This window comes from Bombyx mori, chromosome 14, assembly GCF_030269925.1.
Source record: "Bombyx mori chromosome 14, ASM3026992v2".
NCBI classification, from domain to species: Eukaryota; Metazoa; Arthropoda; class Insecta; order Lepidoptera; family Bombycidae; genus Bombyx; species Bombyx mori.
In genome coordinates, this window is record NC_085120.1 from 4,386,397 (window position 1) to 4,402,143 (window position 15,747).

A 15,747-nucleotide genomic window follows, 5' to 3' on the forward strand; every position below is an offset into this window, starting at 1 on the left:
GATAGATCGGGAGGATCCGTAATGACGTGTTTAGAGCGACGTCGACTGTCTACCATTCGGCCCACAAGATCGGGTATGTAATTTCCGGCGACCACGACAAGAGGATCTTCGTGTCGTGCTGTCTTCTCAAAGTGTAAACACACAATAAGTATGTATAATGCAACATTGTTAAAATTACTTATGAAGTGGATAAACATGATTGCTTAACGGGTTCTAACCATTATTTATTTCTAGTCTTATTATTATTTCCCTATTCTAGTTTTATTATTAATATTATTATTTCTAGTTTTAATAAGCTTCCGATATGAGTACATATACAAACATATATCGTGGCGGCGTGCAACTAAATAAGGTACTGAATAAAATTTAATAATATTTTTACGATGCGTTAAATAAGGGCATTCATAGGAATAAACATTCATCGCATGTGAACTGCGAATATTTTTTTCCTACCTAATCGGGGTTGGCTTCAAGAGGCTTTTCCAGCTTTTCCAAGCCAGGCGTAAGTATATTTTTTTCTCGCTTCACATGGCTCCAAGCTATAATTTTCTCTTTCTCTCTATACAGATATACATAATAGATATAAATAAGACCAAACGCGGTGAGATCATAAATACAAAATGTCTTTCACAGAGACACTGGTTCCATTGTGGAATTACATCCAGACCACGTGGTACAATTATTAGTTAGGGTCACTAAGTGCTTAAAAAACGAACCAGTCAATTTTGTACTTTGCCTACACTGTTATAATAACGATTTTGATTTGCACTGCTCCATGTGTTGTGATCGTCGATTTTATGATTGAGAATATTAAAAAAGAACACAATTTTCTTCGTTGTCTATGACCTAAAAAGGGACAGAAGTTATTGCACTCTCTAGTATCACCAATAACTCTGCGAACGATATTATAATCGTGATAAATGACTTTTATCATTCGTATCGTACCTTCAACCGTGAAAGTTTCCTTATCCTGCATTAATTTCACTCCAATTTTGAACGTGGAATTTTGAATGCGAATATTATTACTATGCGGATTCTTTGTCAATTTTCAAATGCAACTTTTTGCATAAATCTTATAATAAAATAGAGGGTGTTTTATAATCATCTTCGAAAGTCAAATCAGTAGCGAAAGGAGAACGATCTCGTTACACCCTGTACCTACAGCTGTTGTTACGAAAAATTTTATGAGTTGCCGATTGACTTGTGACGATGTTACACTATGCATTCGTTCGCAGGTTAGCGAACCATGCCGAATTCTGCAGCATATACGTTCGGCACTTTTTTAATTCTCGAGATGAGTAGACGAACTTACGGCCCACCTAGTGTTAAGTGGTTACCGGAGCCAATACACACCAATAAAATAAATGCCGCCACACACCTCGAGGCAAGAGGTCTAAGGTCTCAGTTTTATAGTACAACGGCTGCCCCACCCTTTCAAACCGAAACGCATTACTGCTTCACGGCAGAAACAGGCAGGATGGTGGTGTCTACCCGTGACCCGTGCGGATTCACAGGACCCCCTACCAACCTGGTTTTTTAAAAAAAAACGCCAAATTGAACTTTAATAGTAGTTTTAAATAAATAATAGTTTAAAAAAACTAACAAAATACGCTTTTATAGAAAATCCAACTAAAAATAGAAAAAAATAGTGTAAGAAAAAATGATTTTATTGTAAAAAAAAGCGTGGGGTGCATGGTATAAGTAGTTATAAATATTTTATGACTAGAAGGGTTAATATTGAATTGTCATCGGTCCTTAATAAGTATACAAAATTTCGAGTTAATCCGACATTTTCAAGGGGGTCAAAATCATGTTCAAAGATTCCGTTACAAACATACATAAGTCTAAAGCTAATAAAAGCGTATTAAAATTGTGTGAAACACGGCTAATAATTTTGCATAATAAAGTACCTTTTATAGAACAAAAAACGTTATAACATAGAAAGTGAACATATGGTGAAACCAAAACACGGAACAGTAGGTATAACAGCGGTTAGAAATTTGCGATAATATCTTTGAATATAAAACGTAATCTGTTGAGATAAAGATAATTATTGTAGGTATTACGTTATTTTAATAATTAAAACATACATTAACGCGTATTAGTCTCTAAGTACTATATTTGTTTTTTTTTACAGCTTCCGATACGATTTTTATCGGATATATATAGTAAAAAAAAGATAGCTATAAATATTCCTATTTATTAGAAAATTAGCAAAACAAATTATTTCAATTAAAAATAATACTTCGCTTTTGCGTTGTGCTCGTAATGATTAATCTAGTATTACAAAATATTGACCTTGAAACTGTTTGCTATTAATTTTTATCATTATCATTAAAAACCGAGTACATCATTAAATCGAATCATTGTGGAAATAAAAGCGAATCGCATTATAACTTGCAACACCAGCGATCTTTATTCGGTACCAAGAGAATGGAATTCAAGGATTTGCATATACATATGTATATACATACGCTACAACATATGCTACAACAGCTAACTGAGTCAAGCAGAGTAGTTGGCCTTTCTATAAATAAATAAAAAACCAAATTAATGACAAACCGAGAAGAAATATTCATAAAAGTAGACAATGAAGATAATGAATATGTTAAAAACTATAGGTACATACTTAGGGCAATTACTATCTTTTAGAGACCGGACAGGCATAGAAATAGAAGGCAGAGTGGCTTGTGCATGGAAAAGATACTGGTCTCTTAAAGACGTATTTAAAAACAAAGAATTTCCTATGACAGCTAAGAAAAAAGTTTTTAATTAGCATTGACTCAAACATCTTTTAAAACTAAGATCGCGTCAAAGGGGAATGGAAAGGAGTATGTTGGACGTGACGCTAAAATACCGCAAAAGAGCAGCAGACATTAGATCTACAACAAAGGTGGAAGATGTACTAAAAAAAAAAAGACTGTTAAAATGGCGATGGACAGGACATATGTATGACAAGGGAAAGCAGAATAAAATGGACTAAAATTATAACAGAATGGCAGCCACGTGATGGAAAAAGAAAAAGGGTAGGCAAGCTAGAAGATGGACAGATTATATAAAGACCATTGGAGGGACAATCTGGTCCAGAAAAGCTACCAATAGAGAAGAATGGAAGCAACTGCTTCTGCTGAAGCTGTAACTATACTTGAGACCTTAGAACGTTATATCTCAAGGTGGGTGGCGCATTGACGTTGTAGATGTCTATGGGCTCCAGTAACCACTTAACACCAAGTGGTATGTGAGCTCGTCCACCCATCTAAGAAAAGAAAAAAAAAATCTGGCAGAGGCCTATGGTTCACAAGACAGGCTGATCACTGAACCGGGAAACCCGATGTATTAGATTTAAGTTACAACAATTTGCTACTATATACTAAATATATAAACGTACCAGTGTGTAAAATCATAATTTATTGTTTTAAATCTGAAATAGTTTGAGTTCTCTGAATTACTTGAGGTGTGAGGTCGTGAATCGTGTTGGATAACGATTGTCCTACCCTACAAGCAATGCATGACTGCTCCGTGTGAAAAATATGCCAAATAGCGGTACCTAACTTTGAAGGCTTTATTTAATAAAAAATATATATTTTCCCTACTTGAGACGTTATTCCATTATCGTGGAGGTCAAAATATATTAAATATTTTCAAAAGTACAAGGCATTCTGAGTGCGACAACCCTAACTAAGCAGTAACTGACTTCTTATAACACGGGTTTTATTAAAACACAAAGCTCACTGCCCGGGAATCGAACGCTTACTTCTTCGTCCAGTCCAGTCACTAACCACTAGACCAAAGCGGCGATTTGATTAGAAACAGAAAAATAAAAATGTCTTCAATTACAGTTGTGAATAATAAAACAAATTTATACATTATTCATTTACATATGTACACAATTTAAAATTTGAACATGAATATAAAATGCAATATTAATAAACGCTGCAACTTTTATAAATTCATTATTTAAATAATTGTTCATACTAAGCACTTTAAAATGCAAAGAAAACCAACTGATGATTGAAAAGTGTTGCCATCTGTTGAGGAAGAAATTATTATAAAATACTATGTGGTTTAAGCCCAACACTGCCATCTATTGATAAAACTGTTAAACTAAGTACAGTTCGATAATACTTTGATTATTTCGCCTCAGTTAGCGACTGTCAGGATGGCCGAGCGGTCTAAGGCGCCAGACTCAAGGTTAAACCTTGCCTGTCAAACAGGTATGAGTTGTTCTGGTCCTCTCTGAGGGCGTGGGTTCGAATCCCACTTCTGACAACTATTTTTTCCAAAAGCATTTTTATTCATTACTAGCTGCCCTCCTCGGCTCTGCTCGGTCATTAACAAAAATGTCAACAATATTTGACGTTGTTTTATTTAAAAAAATTAAAGAACACTTATTGCGGCATAACTATAATAGACATATGCTGTCGCGACACTTTTTGTAAATATGTAATAATGTGTTCTACAAAGTCGTAGTACATTATTTTATTCTATCATCAATAGTTTTCGCAGGGCACGCGATGTATTGTATATTATTATATGTATTTTAGGTAATTTTTTTACACCTTGGGTTACATTATTGGAGTTTCAATAAGGATCCCTAATTTTTTCAAAAAAGATTATGGACTATGTCACTCGGGAATAGTGTAGCTTCCAAACAGTGAAAGAATTTTTCAAATCGGTTCAGTAGTTTCGGAGCCTATTCAATACAAACAAACAAATCTTTCCTCTTTATAATTTTTATTCATTACTAGCCATACTCGCCCGCTTCGCTGGGTATTTAAAATTAACATTATTATTTATTATCGTTGTTATTAGAGAGTCCAACACTCATATAAATATTAGCCTATCCATTAAGTACATGTATTTTCTACATGAATACCAAGTTTCGAATGCATAGTTCAGTAGTTATAACGGAACATCCGTAAAAACCACTTTAGATTTATATATTAGTATAGATATAGATATCTAGAATAGTAAAGACAATCTGTTTCACAAAATATTTATCGAAGTTTATGAAATGCAGAATTTAAAAGAAATGTTCAAAACACCGTGACTTGTAACATTTCAAACACAATTATTAATTGTCAACGTGAATTGTAGTATAGATATAGTAGTCACAACCTCTATTTGATATGGATTAATAGCCCTTGGTTGTTCTGATTAGCTACTCTCATTAATGCAGTACAGGGTCCATGTTTGGTCTGGTATGTGTCGCCTACATACATAATACAACAGAAAAGTACTTGCATGACGCTATTGCCAAATATCTGAAATTTGAAGTCGAAATCCCTCACCCTTCAAATCGTACCGCATGATTGCTTCGCGGCAGAAATAGCAAATGATAATAAGTTACACGTGCGGGTGGTGGGGCCTCTTGTTAGCTCGCACGGGTAGGTACCACCCTGCCTATTTCTGCTGTGAAGCAATATTGCGTTTCGAATTGAAGGCTGGGGCAGCCGTTGTAACTATACTTGAGACTTTAGAACGTGTAAGATGGGTGGCGCATTTACGTTGTAGATGTCTATGGGCTCCAGTAACCACTTAACACCAGGTGGGCTGTGAGATCGTCCGATCGTTAGATGGGTATCTAAGCAATAAAAAAACCAAATAAACTTATCTAAAAATCGTAGTAAGAACCCGTTATATAACAGTTTGTGTGATGTATGCTGTCCCTTTTCAGGTGTAGCTAGTCGGTGTGATGGTGCGGACCCTCACAGTTCTGCTGCTGGTGGTAGCTCTGTGCCGCGCTGCCACCCATGACTCAGAGCTTGGCGTCGGGAAGGCCATCAACATATTTATGAGGTAAATAAAACCACTGGTGGTGGGGAGTCTTGTGAGCCCGCACGGGTAGGTACTACGAGCGTGTCTGTTTCTGACGTGAAGCAGTAATGCGTTTCGATTTTAAAGGTAGAGTAGCCAGCTGAGGCAGAAGACAGAAGAGACAGAAAAAGAAGTCGTCGTGGCTTACATTCGTATCTAGCGATGCACCGGTGTTCGAATCCCGCAGGCGTGTACCAATTTTTCTGATGAAATACGTACTTAACAAATGTTCACGATTGACTTTCACGGTGAAGGAAAACATCGTGTAATAAAAATCAAATCAGTAAAATTATAATTTGCGTAAGGTAGGACCTCTGTGGACCCTGGTGGTAGGACCTCTTGTGGGTCCGCACGGATAGGTACCACCACCCCGCCTATCTGCCGTGAAGCAACAATGCGTTTCGGTTTGAAGGGTGGGGTAGCCGTCGTAACTATACTGAGACCTTAGAACTTATATCTCAAGATGGGTGGCGCATTTACGTTGTAGATGTCTATGGGTTCCAGTAACCACTTAACACCAGGTGGGCTGTGAGCTCGTCCCCCCATTTAAGCAATAAATGGAATTCGCACTAATTTCACCAGATATGGCTACCTCAGCATATGCATGCGAGTTGTTCCCCGGAACGACACAGAGAACTGGGTTTTCCGGGAGCCGACAGTCAGCGTTTTCCGGGACGTGGAGCAATACAGCGTCGCGCCCAAACCTCGCCAGCCGAAGACACTGTTCGACGGAGACTTCCACATGGAGTTCTGCGATAACCTGAAGCAACTGCTGCAAGCGTATTTCAGGGATTTCACTTTTGAAAGGTCAGAGATAGTATTTTATAACTAGCCGTACTCGTCCGCTTCGCTGGGCATTTAAAATTAACATTATTATTTATCGTCGTTATTATTTGGGAGTCCAACACGCATATAAATATTAGCCTATACATTAAGTACATGTATTTTCTACATGGATACCAAGTTTCATGTCAATCAGATGCATGGTTCAGTAGTTATAACGGAACATCCGTAAAAACCACTGTAGATTTATATATTAATATAGGTTTGTATGACGGCATTATGCTACAGACATTATATAGATACTAGTGGTCCCGCAGTAGTCGAAATAAGACTTTAATTAATTGAAATTACCTATAAGTTTGTACATTATTATGGTTCTATTGTCAATGACTATTATACTTCTATAATCACAGATTTCGCCAAGACTGCACTTTAGACAAATAATATAAAAAACAAACAATATTAATCTATTCTCGATTTGACCAGACTATAAACAGTATAAACATTAAAAAAAGTTTGACAATAAACAAAGAGTATATTATTATACGTGTATGTGTGAAATGCATGGTAGTATGTGTAATATTTTTTTTATTGATTTAATCTCTTTTTATGCATAATTAAAAAATAACTAACATTCTGCACATTCTCTTCTCCTTATTCTCTATAAGTGTAGGAAATTTCATACTCCTCATTACGGATCCTCCGTATCTATTAACGGTGCTTTTAGGCACCACAAGCACCGGTCACCGTCCTCGTCGAACCCGTCGCTTGCGACGAAGGGCTCGATGAGCGAATTAACCCATAGACACAGCCACTGAGTTTCTCGTCGGATCTTCTCAGTGGGTCGCGTTTCCGTTCCGGTGGTAGATTCTGCGAAGCACTGCTCGTGATAGGGCCAGTGTTAGCAACACCTCCGGTTTGTGCCCCGTGAGCTCACCTACACGTCAAGGCGAAGTTGGAATAGCCTCTCAAGGATATCAGCATAGGTAGGAAAAAAAAAGAACAAAAAAAAAGGTAGTTGATAATGAAAACAGACAACCATAGAACAAAACAGATCTACCACCGGATCGAAAACGCGACCCACTGAGAAGATCCGGCGAGAAACTCAGTGGGCTCAACTCACAGTAGTCGACTACTGGGTATAGCCCTCTTCCGATGTAGAGCACTGCTGTCAGTACCTTTTAAATTTCATGAAATCTTCTAGGCTGGAGCGTCCATGGCGGGCGTTCACGGCTGGCTGGCCCACAGACATAATGGCCAGAAACTTGGGGATCAACTCCTCGTTCATCAATGGCGACCACTGCTACGTGCTCGTCAGAGTTTCCAGGTAACATTTACTGGCAGCAACAACTTAAAATCTGCTTTGGGACCGAAAGAACATCCGTTAGGAGAATCTTTTGTTTAGTCATTTTAAGTGAACTAGTTAGTATCTGCGTATTTTCGTCATACACTGCAATAATTGAGTTTTGATTTGTGCAGTAGTAGTTCTATTTTTACAACTGGATAGGCAAAGGTATCATACCATACAGCCTAACCTTTGAGGTGAAAAGAACTGAAGTTGATTAATTTGTAACATTAATCAGTTGGCATGAAATTAAATAAAATGAAATGAGATGATATGGGATAAATATAAGATGGGATAATAGCTAAACTAAGTAATACATACACGATGGAACAGTAATAAATTCTCGTATACTTCTAGGTTCCGCGAAACGGGAAAACTAAAGGACTTGCCACAGAACATAGGAGTTGAGGATGTGGTGTTTGACGCCATCCAAGATTCAATCATTGGGGATACGGCATCCATTGCCGATTTCATACGCAAATACGGATCGCACTACATTGCATCCTATATTACTGGTAACTCTCTGTACCAGGTGAGTCTGCTTCTTAGAGATTATTTTTATTTATTACAACGCCATCTGTTGGCGATTTAAGTAAACACTCAGAAAGAATGTCTTCCGTCATTTAATTAAAAATTCCAAACGATTGACATACAAAATGTATGTTTGTTTTTCAGCGATTCGCTGGTGTGTCTTTCGTTCAATTAAACCCGTGATTACTAGCAATTCAGGGCACGATTTTGTCGTAGTACCACCAACGGAAGACAGGTGGCGTCTGAGTTTTGACAACTTAGTGTAATTCACACGTTTATCAATAGTCACACCGGAGCGAGATTAAAAACGATTCCCAATGTTTGAATAAAGTACCAACCTTCTGTGATTCACCATGAATGCATGATTATTACCAGACCTCACGGCTGGCTATGTGAAAAACAATCTTAAACCAAAGAGATAAAGTTCATTACATTAAATACCACGATTTAGGTGTTTGTCTTCTCCCGGGGCGTGTACTCCAGGGTCAAAGACCGCGTCAAGTCTAACGGGGTCGGTGACCTATCTGTCACTGAGCTAAACAATTTCTTCTCGCCGTTCTTCGCTGAACACGTCGGAGTAGTCAAGGTTCGGACTGAGTTTGAGATGAGGCTTGATTGAATATACATAAAAATATTCAACTTTATTTCAAACCTTTATCTCATTTAATGTTGAATACAAAAAATCGGTTGTCTGTAAAGTCGCTTGTAAAGGACGATAGTTGAACGTGACAACGTCATAAGAAAATACTGATGGAATGGTTTCATTTTTCAATTATCGCAATTATCGTTGCTGTAAACAATTGACACCACATTCACTTTTCACTCAACTTCATACCTGACGAAAACATGTACGCCTCAGAGCGAGGTAACGCCGCATGCGTCATGTTTTTTCGTGCGTGCAGCCGGCTCCATCGAATTATAAGACGTTGTCACGTCAAAAAACTTAATTATACAATACCCTTGGAATTTTTTAAGTATGAATGAAAAGATTTTGATTATTTTCCGAGTATATCCAATCAGGCCTCAGAATGCATGAAGCATCCCTTAATCACGCATTCGTTCATGGATGTCATTGCATTAACTCATACCGACTTCTTTTCTGAACATATTTTTCTTCTACGGAACAAAAACATTATACCCTCACTTCATAAACTTACTTCATCATTGCATCCCCTAATTTGAATTTCTCACGAAAGATACGAATAAGGTTCTATATAAATATAATAAAAGCATTATAGTTCAATTTTAAAAGATGCTCAGGAGAGAAGTATGCAGTCCTTGCAAATAAAAAAAAAAAAGAACTGGAGTGCGCGCCAAAAAATATAGATAATAAAACATGAATATTGTCTATGCTCTCACTCCAGGTGTTTGTATTCTCTAGAACCGCCTACTCTATGATCAAAGAGAGATTAAAGAGTAAGGGTGTGGCAGATATAACCGCAAAGGAATTAGAGGGATACTTTTCACCGTGGCATGCCAAACATATCGGACAGATTAAGGTAATAATGTGTGCGGGCCACTGACCTTTGTCGCATGGAAATAAGATTTTCCATCGTAATCTGGGACAACACGAATGTTTGCCTTTATCTGTAATTAATATGAAAATGCACAAGTAATTCAAATTAGTAACTTTAATTAGTAAAGTAAAGGTCAGTGACCCGACTTTTTTTGCTTTCAAATTCATTTAGAACTAAGGTGGGTAGTAATCTTCTTCTATTAACTTTCAAAACTACCTTCATTGTTCACGAAAAATCTTCATTTCACTCATTGTCTCTGGCATGTCATCTTGTGTGTTACTAATAAAGTGAATGAATTCTTGTGAAACTCCTTATTTATTTTTATGATTTTGTTTCATATTAATGGTAGATTTATATTATATTTTGCATAATTACTGGTGGTAGGACGTCTTGTGTGTCCGCACGGGTATGTACCATCACCCTGCCTATTTCTGCCGTGAAGCAGTAATGTGTTTCGATTTGAAGGATGGGGCAGCCGTTGTACTGTAAAAACGGAAACCTTAGAACTTTGATCCTGAGATGGGCGCTATTTACATTGCCGATGTCTATAGACTCCGGTAACCATTTAACATGAGGTGGGCCGTGAGTTCGTCCACCAATCTAAGCAAAAAAAAAAGATTTTAATTTCAAAATTTTTAAGGTCGAAACTGCCCAAAAATTATATTTGTCTAAACAAATTTAGCATTACTTATCAACATTAAAATAACTAAATATTTTTCACTAAACAGGTCGCCAGCGGTAACAAAACAGTAGAGAGCTGGGCGACGAAACGTCTAAGGATGCATTACTATATCTTCTCATACCCGAGTCTCCTGAAACTCCACGGGGAACCGGCGTTACTACGCAACCTAGACACGTTATTAGGAAATGAAGCTCTATTGCAATTGGAATTAAAGACATTATCGCCCGCATTCAAAGACGCGAACAAAAGGAAGTGGTTCGAAGAGGTCATAGACAATTATTTAAAACTTTGGGAGAGTAATATGTGATGAATTTGTTTTAATTGATGAAATGTACATAGGAAATGTGGAACAATCATTGTGTGCCTTATCATTAAGTAATAAAATATATTATATAAGTAAGTTTTCCTAAAAAAAGATTATCTATTCCGCCATTTTGTTTTAACATCCACCATGATAGTTTTAAAGAGATAAATAACTATGGCGCGTAGATGTAAAAAGCGCCATCTTGTTTAAAAGACAAATTGAAAAAGTGGCTGGTTTTAAACAGAGTTAAGTGTGGTATTTTACGGTGTTGTTTTTTTTAATCTTTCCACTTGCTACTGTGGCTCCCCCCTTAATTGGCTCGTTTCCAGTGGACACTTTTTACACTGAGATGGTGCTCCATACCTCTACCCTCTATATAAATAATACACAGGGTTGAAAGCTTTTTGGATACGAACCAGTGATGGACTTAGGACTTTGATGTCGTCATAGGCTCTTTTTATCGCGCTGTTCTTAATGCTAGAATAAATTTTGTCAACTTTGGTCCAATATTTTTATTTTAAGTTTAAAATAACTTTACATTTTATTTTTTTATAAAAATTTATCTGTACTCATTTTCAAAAGAGATTGTCTTTACCTTTTTGCCATTTCGGAAATTTTGGCATTTGAAAAATTTTGTCGCCCCTCAAATCGTAAATCCATCACTGATCCGAACACAAATTTCGAACCCACAATAACACAAAAAATCAAGTTTTTGCGTATAAAAATATACACATTAACAAAGCACGCAATGTATTACAAATATTGATTACATGACGGTGAGCGCCTTCAAAGGAATGCGCGAATACATTGCGGTTTTACAACATCATGAACTCAAACGTAAATAAAGTAATTATTTGGGTCCGTTTACACTAAAGATCTTAATCGTCTCGGTTAAGGACCTGTTATAGATACATGTACGCGATCACATTCTTATCATTTAGTGCTATGAAGAATAAACATGGAGGAATATTATGTATCGTATACGTGCTTTAAAAGGATAATGGTAATCCTATAGTATCTCAATGGAACCGCTTGCTAATGGAAATATACAATCTGGCAAATAGAATTATTGATATGTCACAACATATTCTAAGGTTCGCGAAGTCGGGTAATCATTTCCCCGGCCCCTAAAGATTATTGAGTTTAGTTAATAAAATCACAATTAATAAGTAGATGTTTTGTAAAAACAACTGAAAATACAACTAAGCAATTAATTTAATTATCATAACCTAAAAATTTAGACATATGTGGTACAGAGGCGCCATCTTAATATAAGGATTCCGGCATAGTCGGTAGCCTTCATTATACTCCTACCCTCCATATTTAAATAAATTCGTTGTATAAAATAAAAATAAATGCATCTTGAAAACAGTAAATCTTTCAAGAGACAAAATAAAAAAACCCGTGATCAATGTTCTAGCGGAACGTAATCACCCAAATTTCATAATTGGCATGTATATTGACTGGCTAAAAAGTCAAATAAAATGATTCATGTCAATTATAAAACACGTCCTTCAACTATAAATAAATTCAACAGAGTCTGAAGATCGAATGTCTGTAATATAATTTCATGAGTAGTAAAAACCGTAACTCTGTTTCCTTAAAGCCCATATTCCATTGTATACAACATCGGACTTTTCGATACTAAGAGCGAAATTAGAAGTTTTAATTTATCCATTTCGTTCACACGAGGGAAACTTAACGCACTTAAATTTTGATCACGGAAATTTCTTTTGGAGAATTGTTAAATAAAAAAAAATCTCCAGAAAATGTGTGTTTTGTTACAATGTTATCTCAAATTTTTTGTTATTGTTGTACTCTCGTGCGTCTAAATATTCACGACTTAAAACGGTATTAAAATTAATAAATGATGGCTAAATTATGACCATATAGCAAAATTCTTTATAAGTAATCAAAACTTGTCACAAATTAAATATAACAATGTTGCATATTCCTTTAAAAACATCACAATATCGTTAACTGAGTATTCAACTCGACCAACAGAATGTCCTGTATTTTCAAATAGTACAAAGTATTTTAAAATCATTATGTAATGTATGACTGTTCAATTTTATTAATGAATTGTGAAATTAAGTATTTCAGGGTACGTGCGCTCAATAAGTGCCTTATTTGTTAGTCTATAATTTATTAAGCGGTGTTTTAAATTATAAAATGGCTTGCTGAAAGTAAATTCCTGTCCTACTAAGGCAGGACTAATACTAAAGCCTGGCACATTTTTGGTCACGAAGGCAGTGGGCAAGTGTGTATACCAGCGGTTGGGGAACCGGGGTAACCCCAAAAGGGGTAAAATGAAATTTTGGGGGGTAAAAATGAAACTTTTGTCAGTAAAAAAAAAAAAATAGAAGTAAAATTTCTTTAGAATCGTTAAATTTTTAGTTATTGTTTTTTTTTTTCAAAATTATCATTGGGTCTATAATATGAAAGATACTAAAAAGAAGCGATTTCGTTTTTTTTTGTTCTTCGCCATGGGGTAATTTCAACTTACACAAAAATATTTAGGTAATAATTAAAAAAGTTCCCCGACCGCTGGTGTATACCAAAACAGTAAGAAAGTTGTTCCTGTTTGAAAGTTATTAGATCAACTTCAACTATATAGTTCTAACGACTTCAACGTAATTTGTAAATAATGGGAAACCATCGTAATGTTAAATTGTTCTGTGACTCTTCTTACGTTACGTTAAATGCCTAAACGAATAAAAGTCCTCAAACAAAGGGGTCATTTTAAGAATGTTTTAACTTTAACTTGAAAATAACGCCATCTATTGAGTTTATATTGAAACAATACAATGTTAATTTGATCATCATTAAATTACAATTTATTAGTGAAATATTTTCAATTTTCTTTTTTTATATTATCATGTCGGAAAATTTGATTGAATTTAAAATGCATTTAATATGATTAATAAACAATGTAATACAAAATGTGTAAAATTGATCTAAATAAAAATAGTAATTTAATAAATGAATGTGAAGACAAAACTGTTTCTGTTTAATTTATTTTTAAACATAATATATTTAAGGTTTATAATATATACGAGTATTCCTTTTCTGTAAACAAAGGAGTTACACAGAGGAGAGGAATCGCACAAGATGTTTGAGTGATTTCAGCACACTGTTTTTTTTTCTTCATAACTCGTTATAGTATGAACAAGGCAATTGCCCATTAACTATTTAATGGAGTCGAAACAACAACAACATATTTTTATATTGAATGCCTTAGTGGAACGAGTAGGTATACGATGCACCATTGTTGTCACTCGTTTTTTTTTTATTGCTTAGATGGTTGGACGAGCTTCACAGCCAGCCCCCCCGGTGTTAAGTGGTTACTGGAGCTCATAGACCTCTACAACGTAAATGCACCACCCACTTTGAGATATACGTTGTAAGGTCTCAGTATAGTTACAACGGCTGCCCCAACCTTCAAACTGAAACGAATTACTGCTTCACGGTGGTACCTACCCGTGTGGACTCGCAAGTGGTCCTATCACTAGTAAATGGACGTCAGCAATGCTAGAGTCATATCATAGCGCCTAGCAACACCACGGAGGGAAGTTAATTCCAAAGTCAGACGATAAGTGGTATGTAACGCAGTTGTTCTAGATTGTATGAATGAAATCTGCTCCGGTGGCGGGCGATGACAAAATAATCACGGGATCATCTCAAATATTTCCTTAGAGCATTGAATATGTTTCAAGGCATTCATATCGCCATCATCATCGTCATTGAGTTTGCCGTGAAAAGCCTAGAAACAGCTGTATTTAAAAAATAGTAGTATTGTGCTCGAGTAAGTCGGAGTACCTACATGTCTATTTTTTCTAAAAATGACGCTACGTTAAAATTAATTAATAAAAAGAAAAATATCTAATGTAATCCGTGCTTGACTGGAATCAAACGGGTATTCAGTATGCTTTGTGCGAGTTTTTTAACGTCTCGATCGCGTAAATGTTAACTCAAATTTGTATGGAGTTGGAGCAGTACTCCTAGGTGCTAGGGATCCGAATGCTCGCTCGAGTCTGTGACCGATTTCCAGAAGAAGAGGATTTTATACACGAATCTCTTTGTCCGTTGGAAAAAATTAAAGAGTGGAACAGATTGGATACAGTTAATGTCCAAGTGAATGTAGATTTATTAAATTATCGCGCTTTGCTTGAAGGCTCATCTCAACTCTATAATATAATCACTAAAGTTTTGAGGTATTATTTTGTAAACATAAACAATATCAGTGTGCTCAGTGCGAGTGTTTTAACGTTCTCGATAGCGTAAAAGTTAGTTCATATTTGCATTGTGTGGAATGGGATCGTTTGTCTACGTTTGCCGCTAGGGGCGCTGTTCCAATTGCATACAAAGTTGGGTTAACTTTTACGCTATCGAAAACGTTAAAAAACTCGCACTAAGCACACTGATCGATAATTGAATTTGGTTAATCTGAACATGTATAGGATGGTCTGTACGAAGAGTCAGTCCCCTGAAACTGATTTAGGCCAGCACTTGAAAATCAATTTCTCAAGGTACTCTGTTTTCTCTTTAAAATTATGTAAACAAAGTGGTGAAACGATAGTCGGAAACGGAAATCGTAAATTCAAATATTTTTTTCGGTTATTATACTTCATGACTTCACACAAACAAAACAATTAAAACAACATCACTGCTGAGACTGGAGCAATTTTTATTTTTACAATTTCACGCGCGCTTCAGATTACAAGTTCCTTGATCTGTAACTAGTACCTACCTACTATTATTATTGTAT

At 36.0% G+C, this 15,747-nt stretch overlaps 1 protein-coding gene and 1 non-coding gene across 8 annotated transcripts in view; both read left to right on the forward strand.

The window, feature by feature from the left end:
• LOC101738782 (torso-like protein) overlaps positions 1-13,979 on the forward strand; it is a 78,700-nt gene extending 64,721 nt beyond the window's left edge. For 3 of the 7 annotated variants that reach the window (XM_012697229.4, XM_012697230.4, XM_062672021.1), the window contains 6 exons: positions 5,678-5,799; positions 6,400-6,624; positions 7,805-7,927; positions 8,303-8,477; positions 8,928-9,062; positions 10,722-13,979. In XM_012697229.4, the coding sequence (XP_012552683.1) occupies positions 5,696-5,799; positions 6,400-6,624; positions 7,805-7,927; positions 8,303-8,477; positions 8,928-9,062; positions 10,722-10,982 (1,023 nt within the window). In that variant the 5' untranslated portion in view covers positions 5,678-5,695 and the 3' untranslated portion in view covers positions 10,983-13,979. Of the gene's footprint in view, positions 1-5,677; positions 5,800-6,399; positions 6,625-7,804; positions 7,928-8,302; positions 8,478-8,927; positions 9,063-9,840; positions 9,976-10,721 lie in introns of all 7 variants that reach the window. The other 4 variants (XM_021353228.3, XM_062672022.1, XM_062672023.1 and 1 more) reach the window with 2 other exon arrangements.
• Positions 4,154-4,269, forward strand: TRNAL-CAA (transfer RNA leucine (anticodon CAA)). The gene is made up of 2 exons: positions 4,154-4,191; positions 4,225-4,269. It is a non-coding gene; the product is annotated as a tRNA-Leu (tRNA).
• Positions 13,980-15,747: the final 1,768 nt, after the last annotated feature.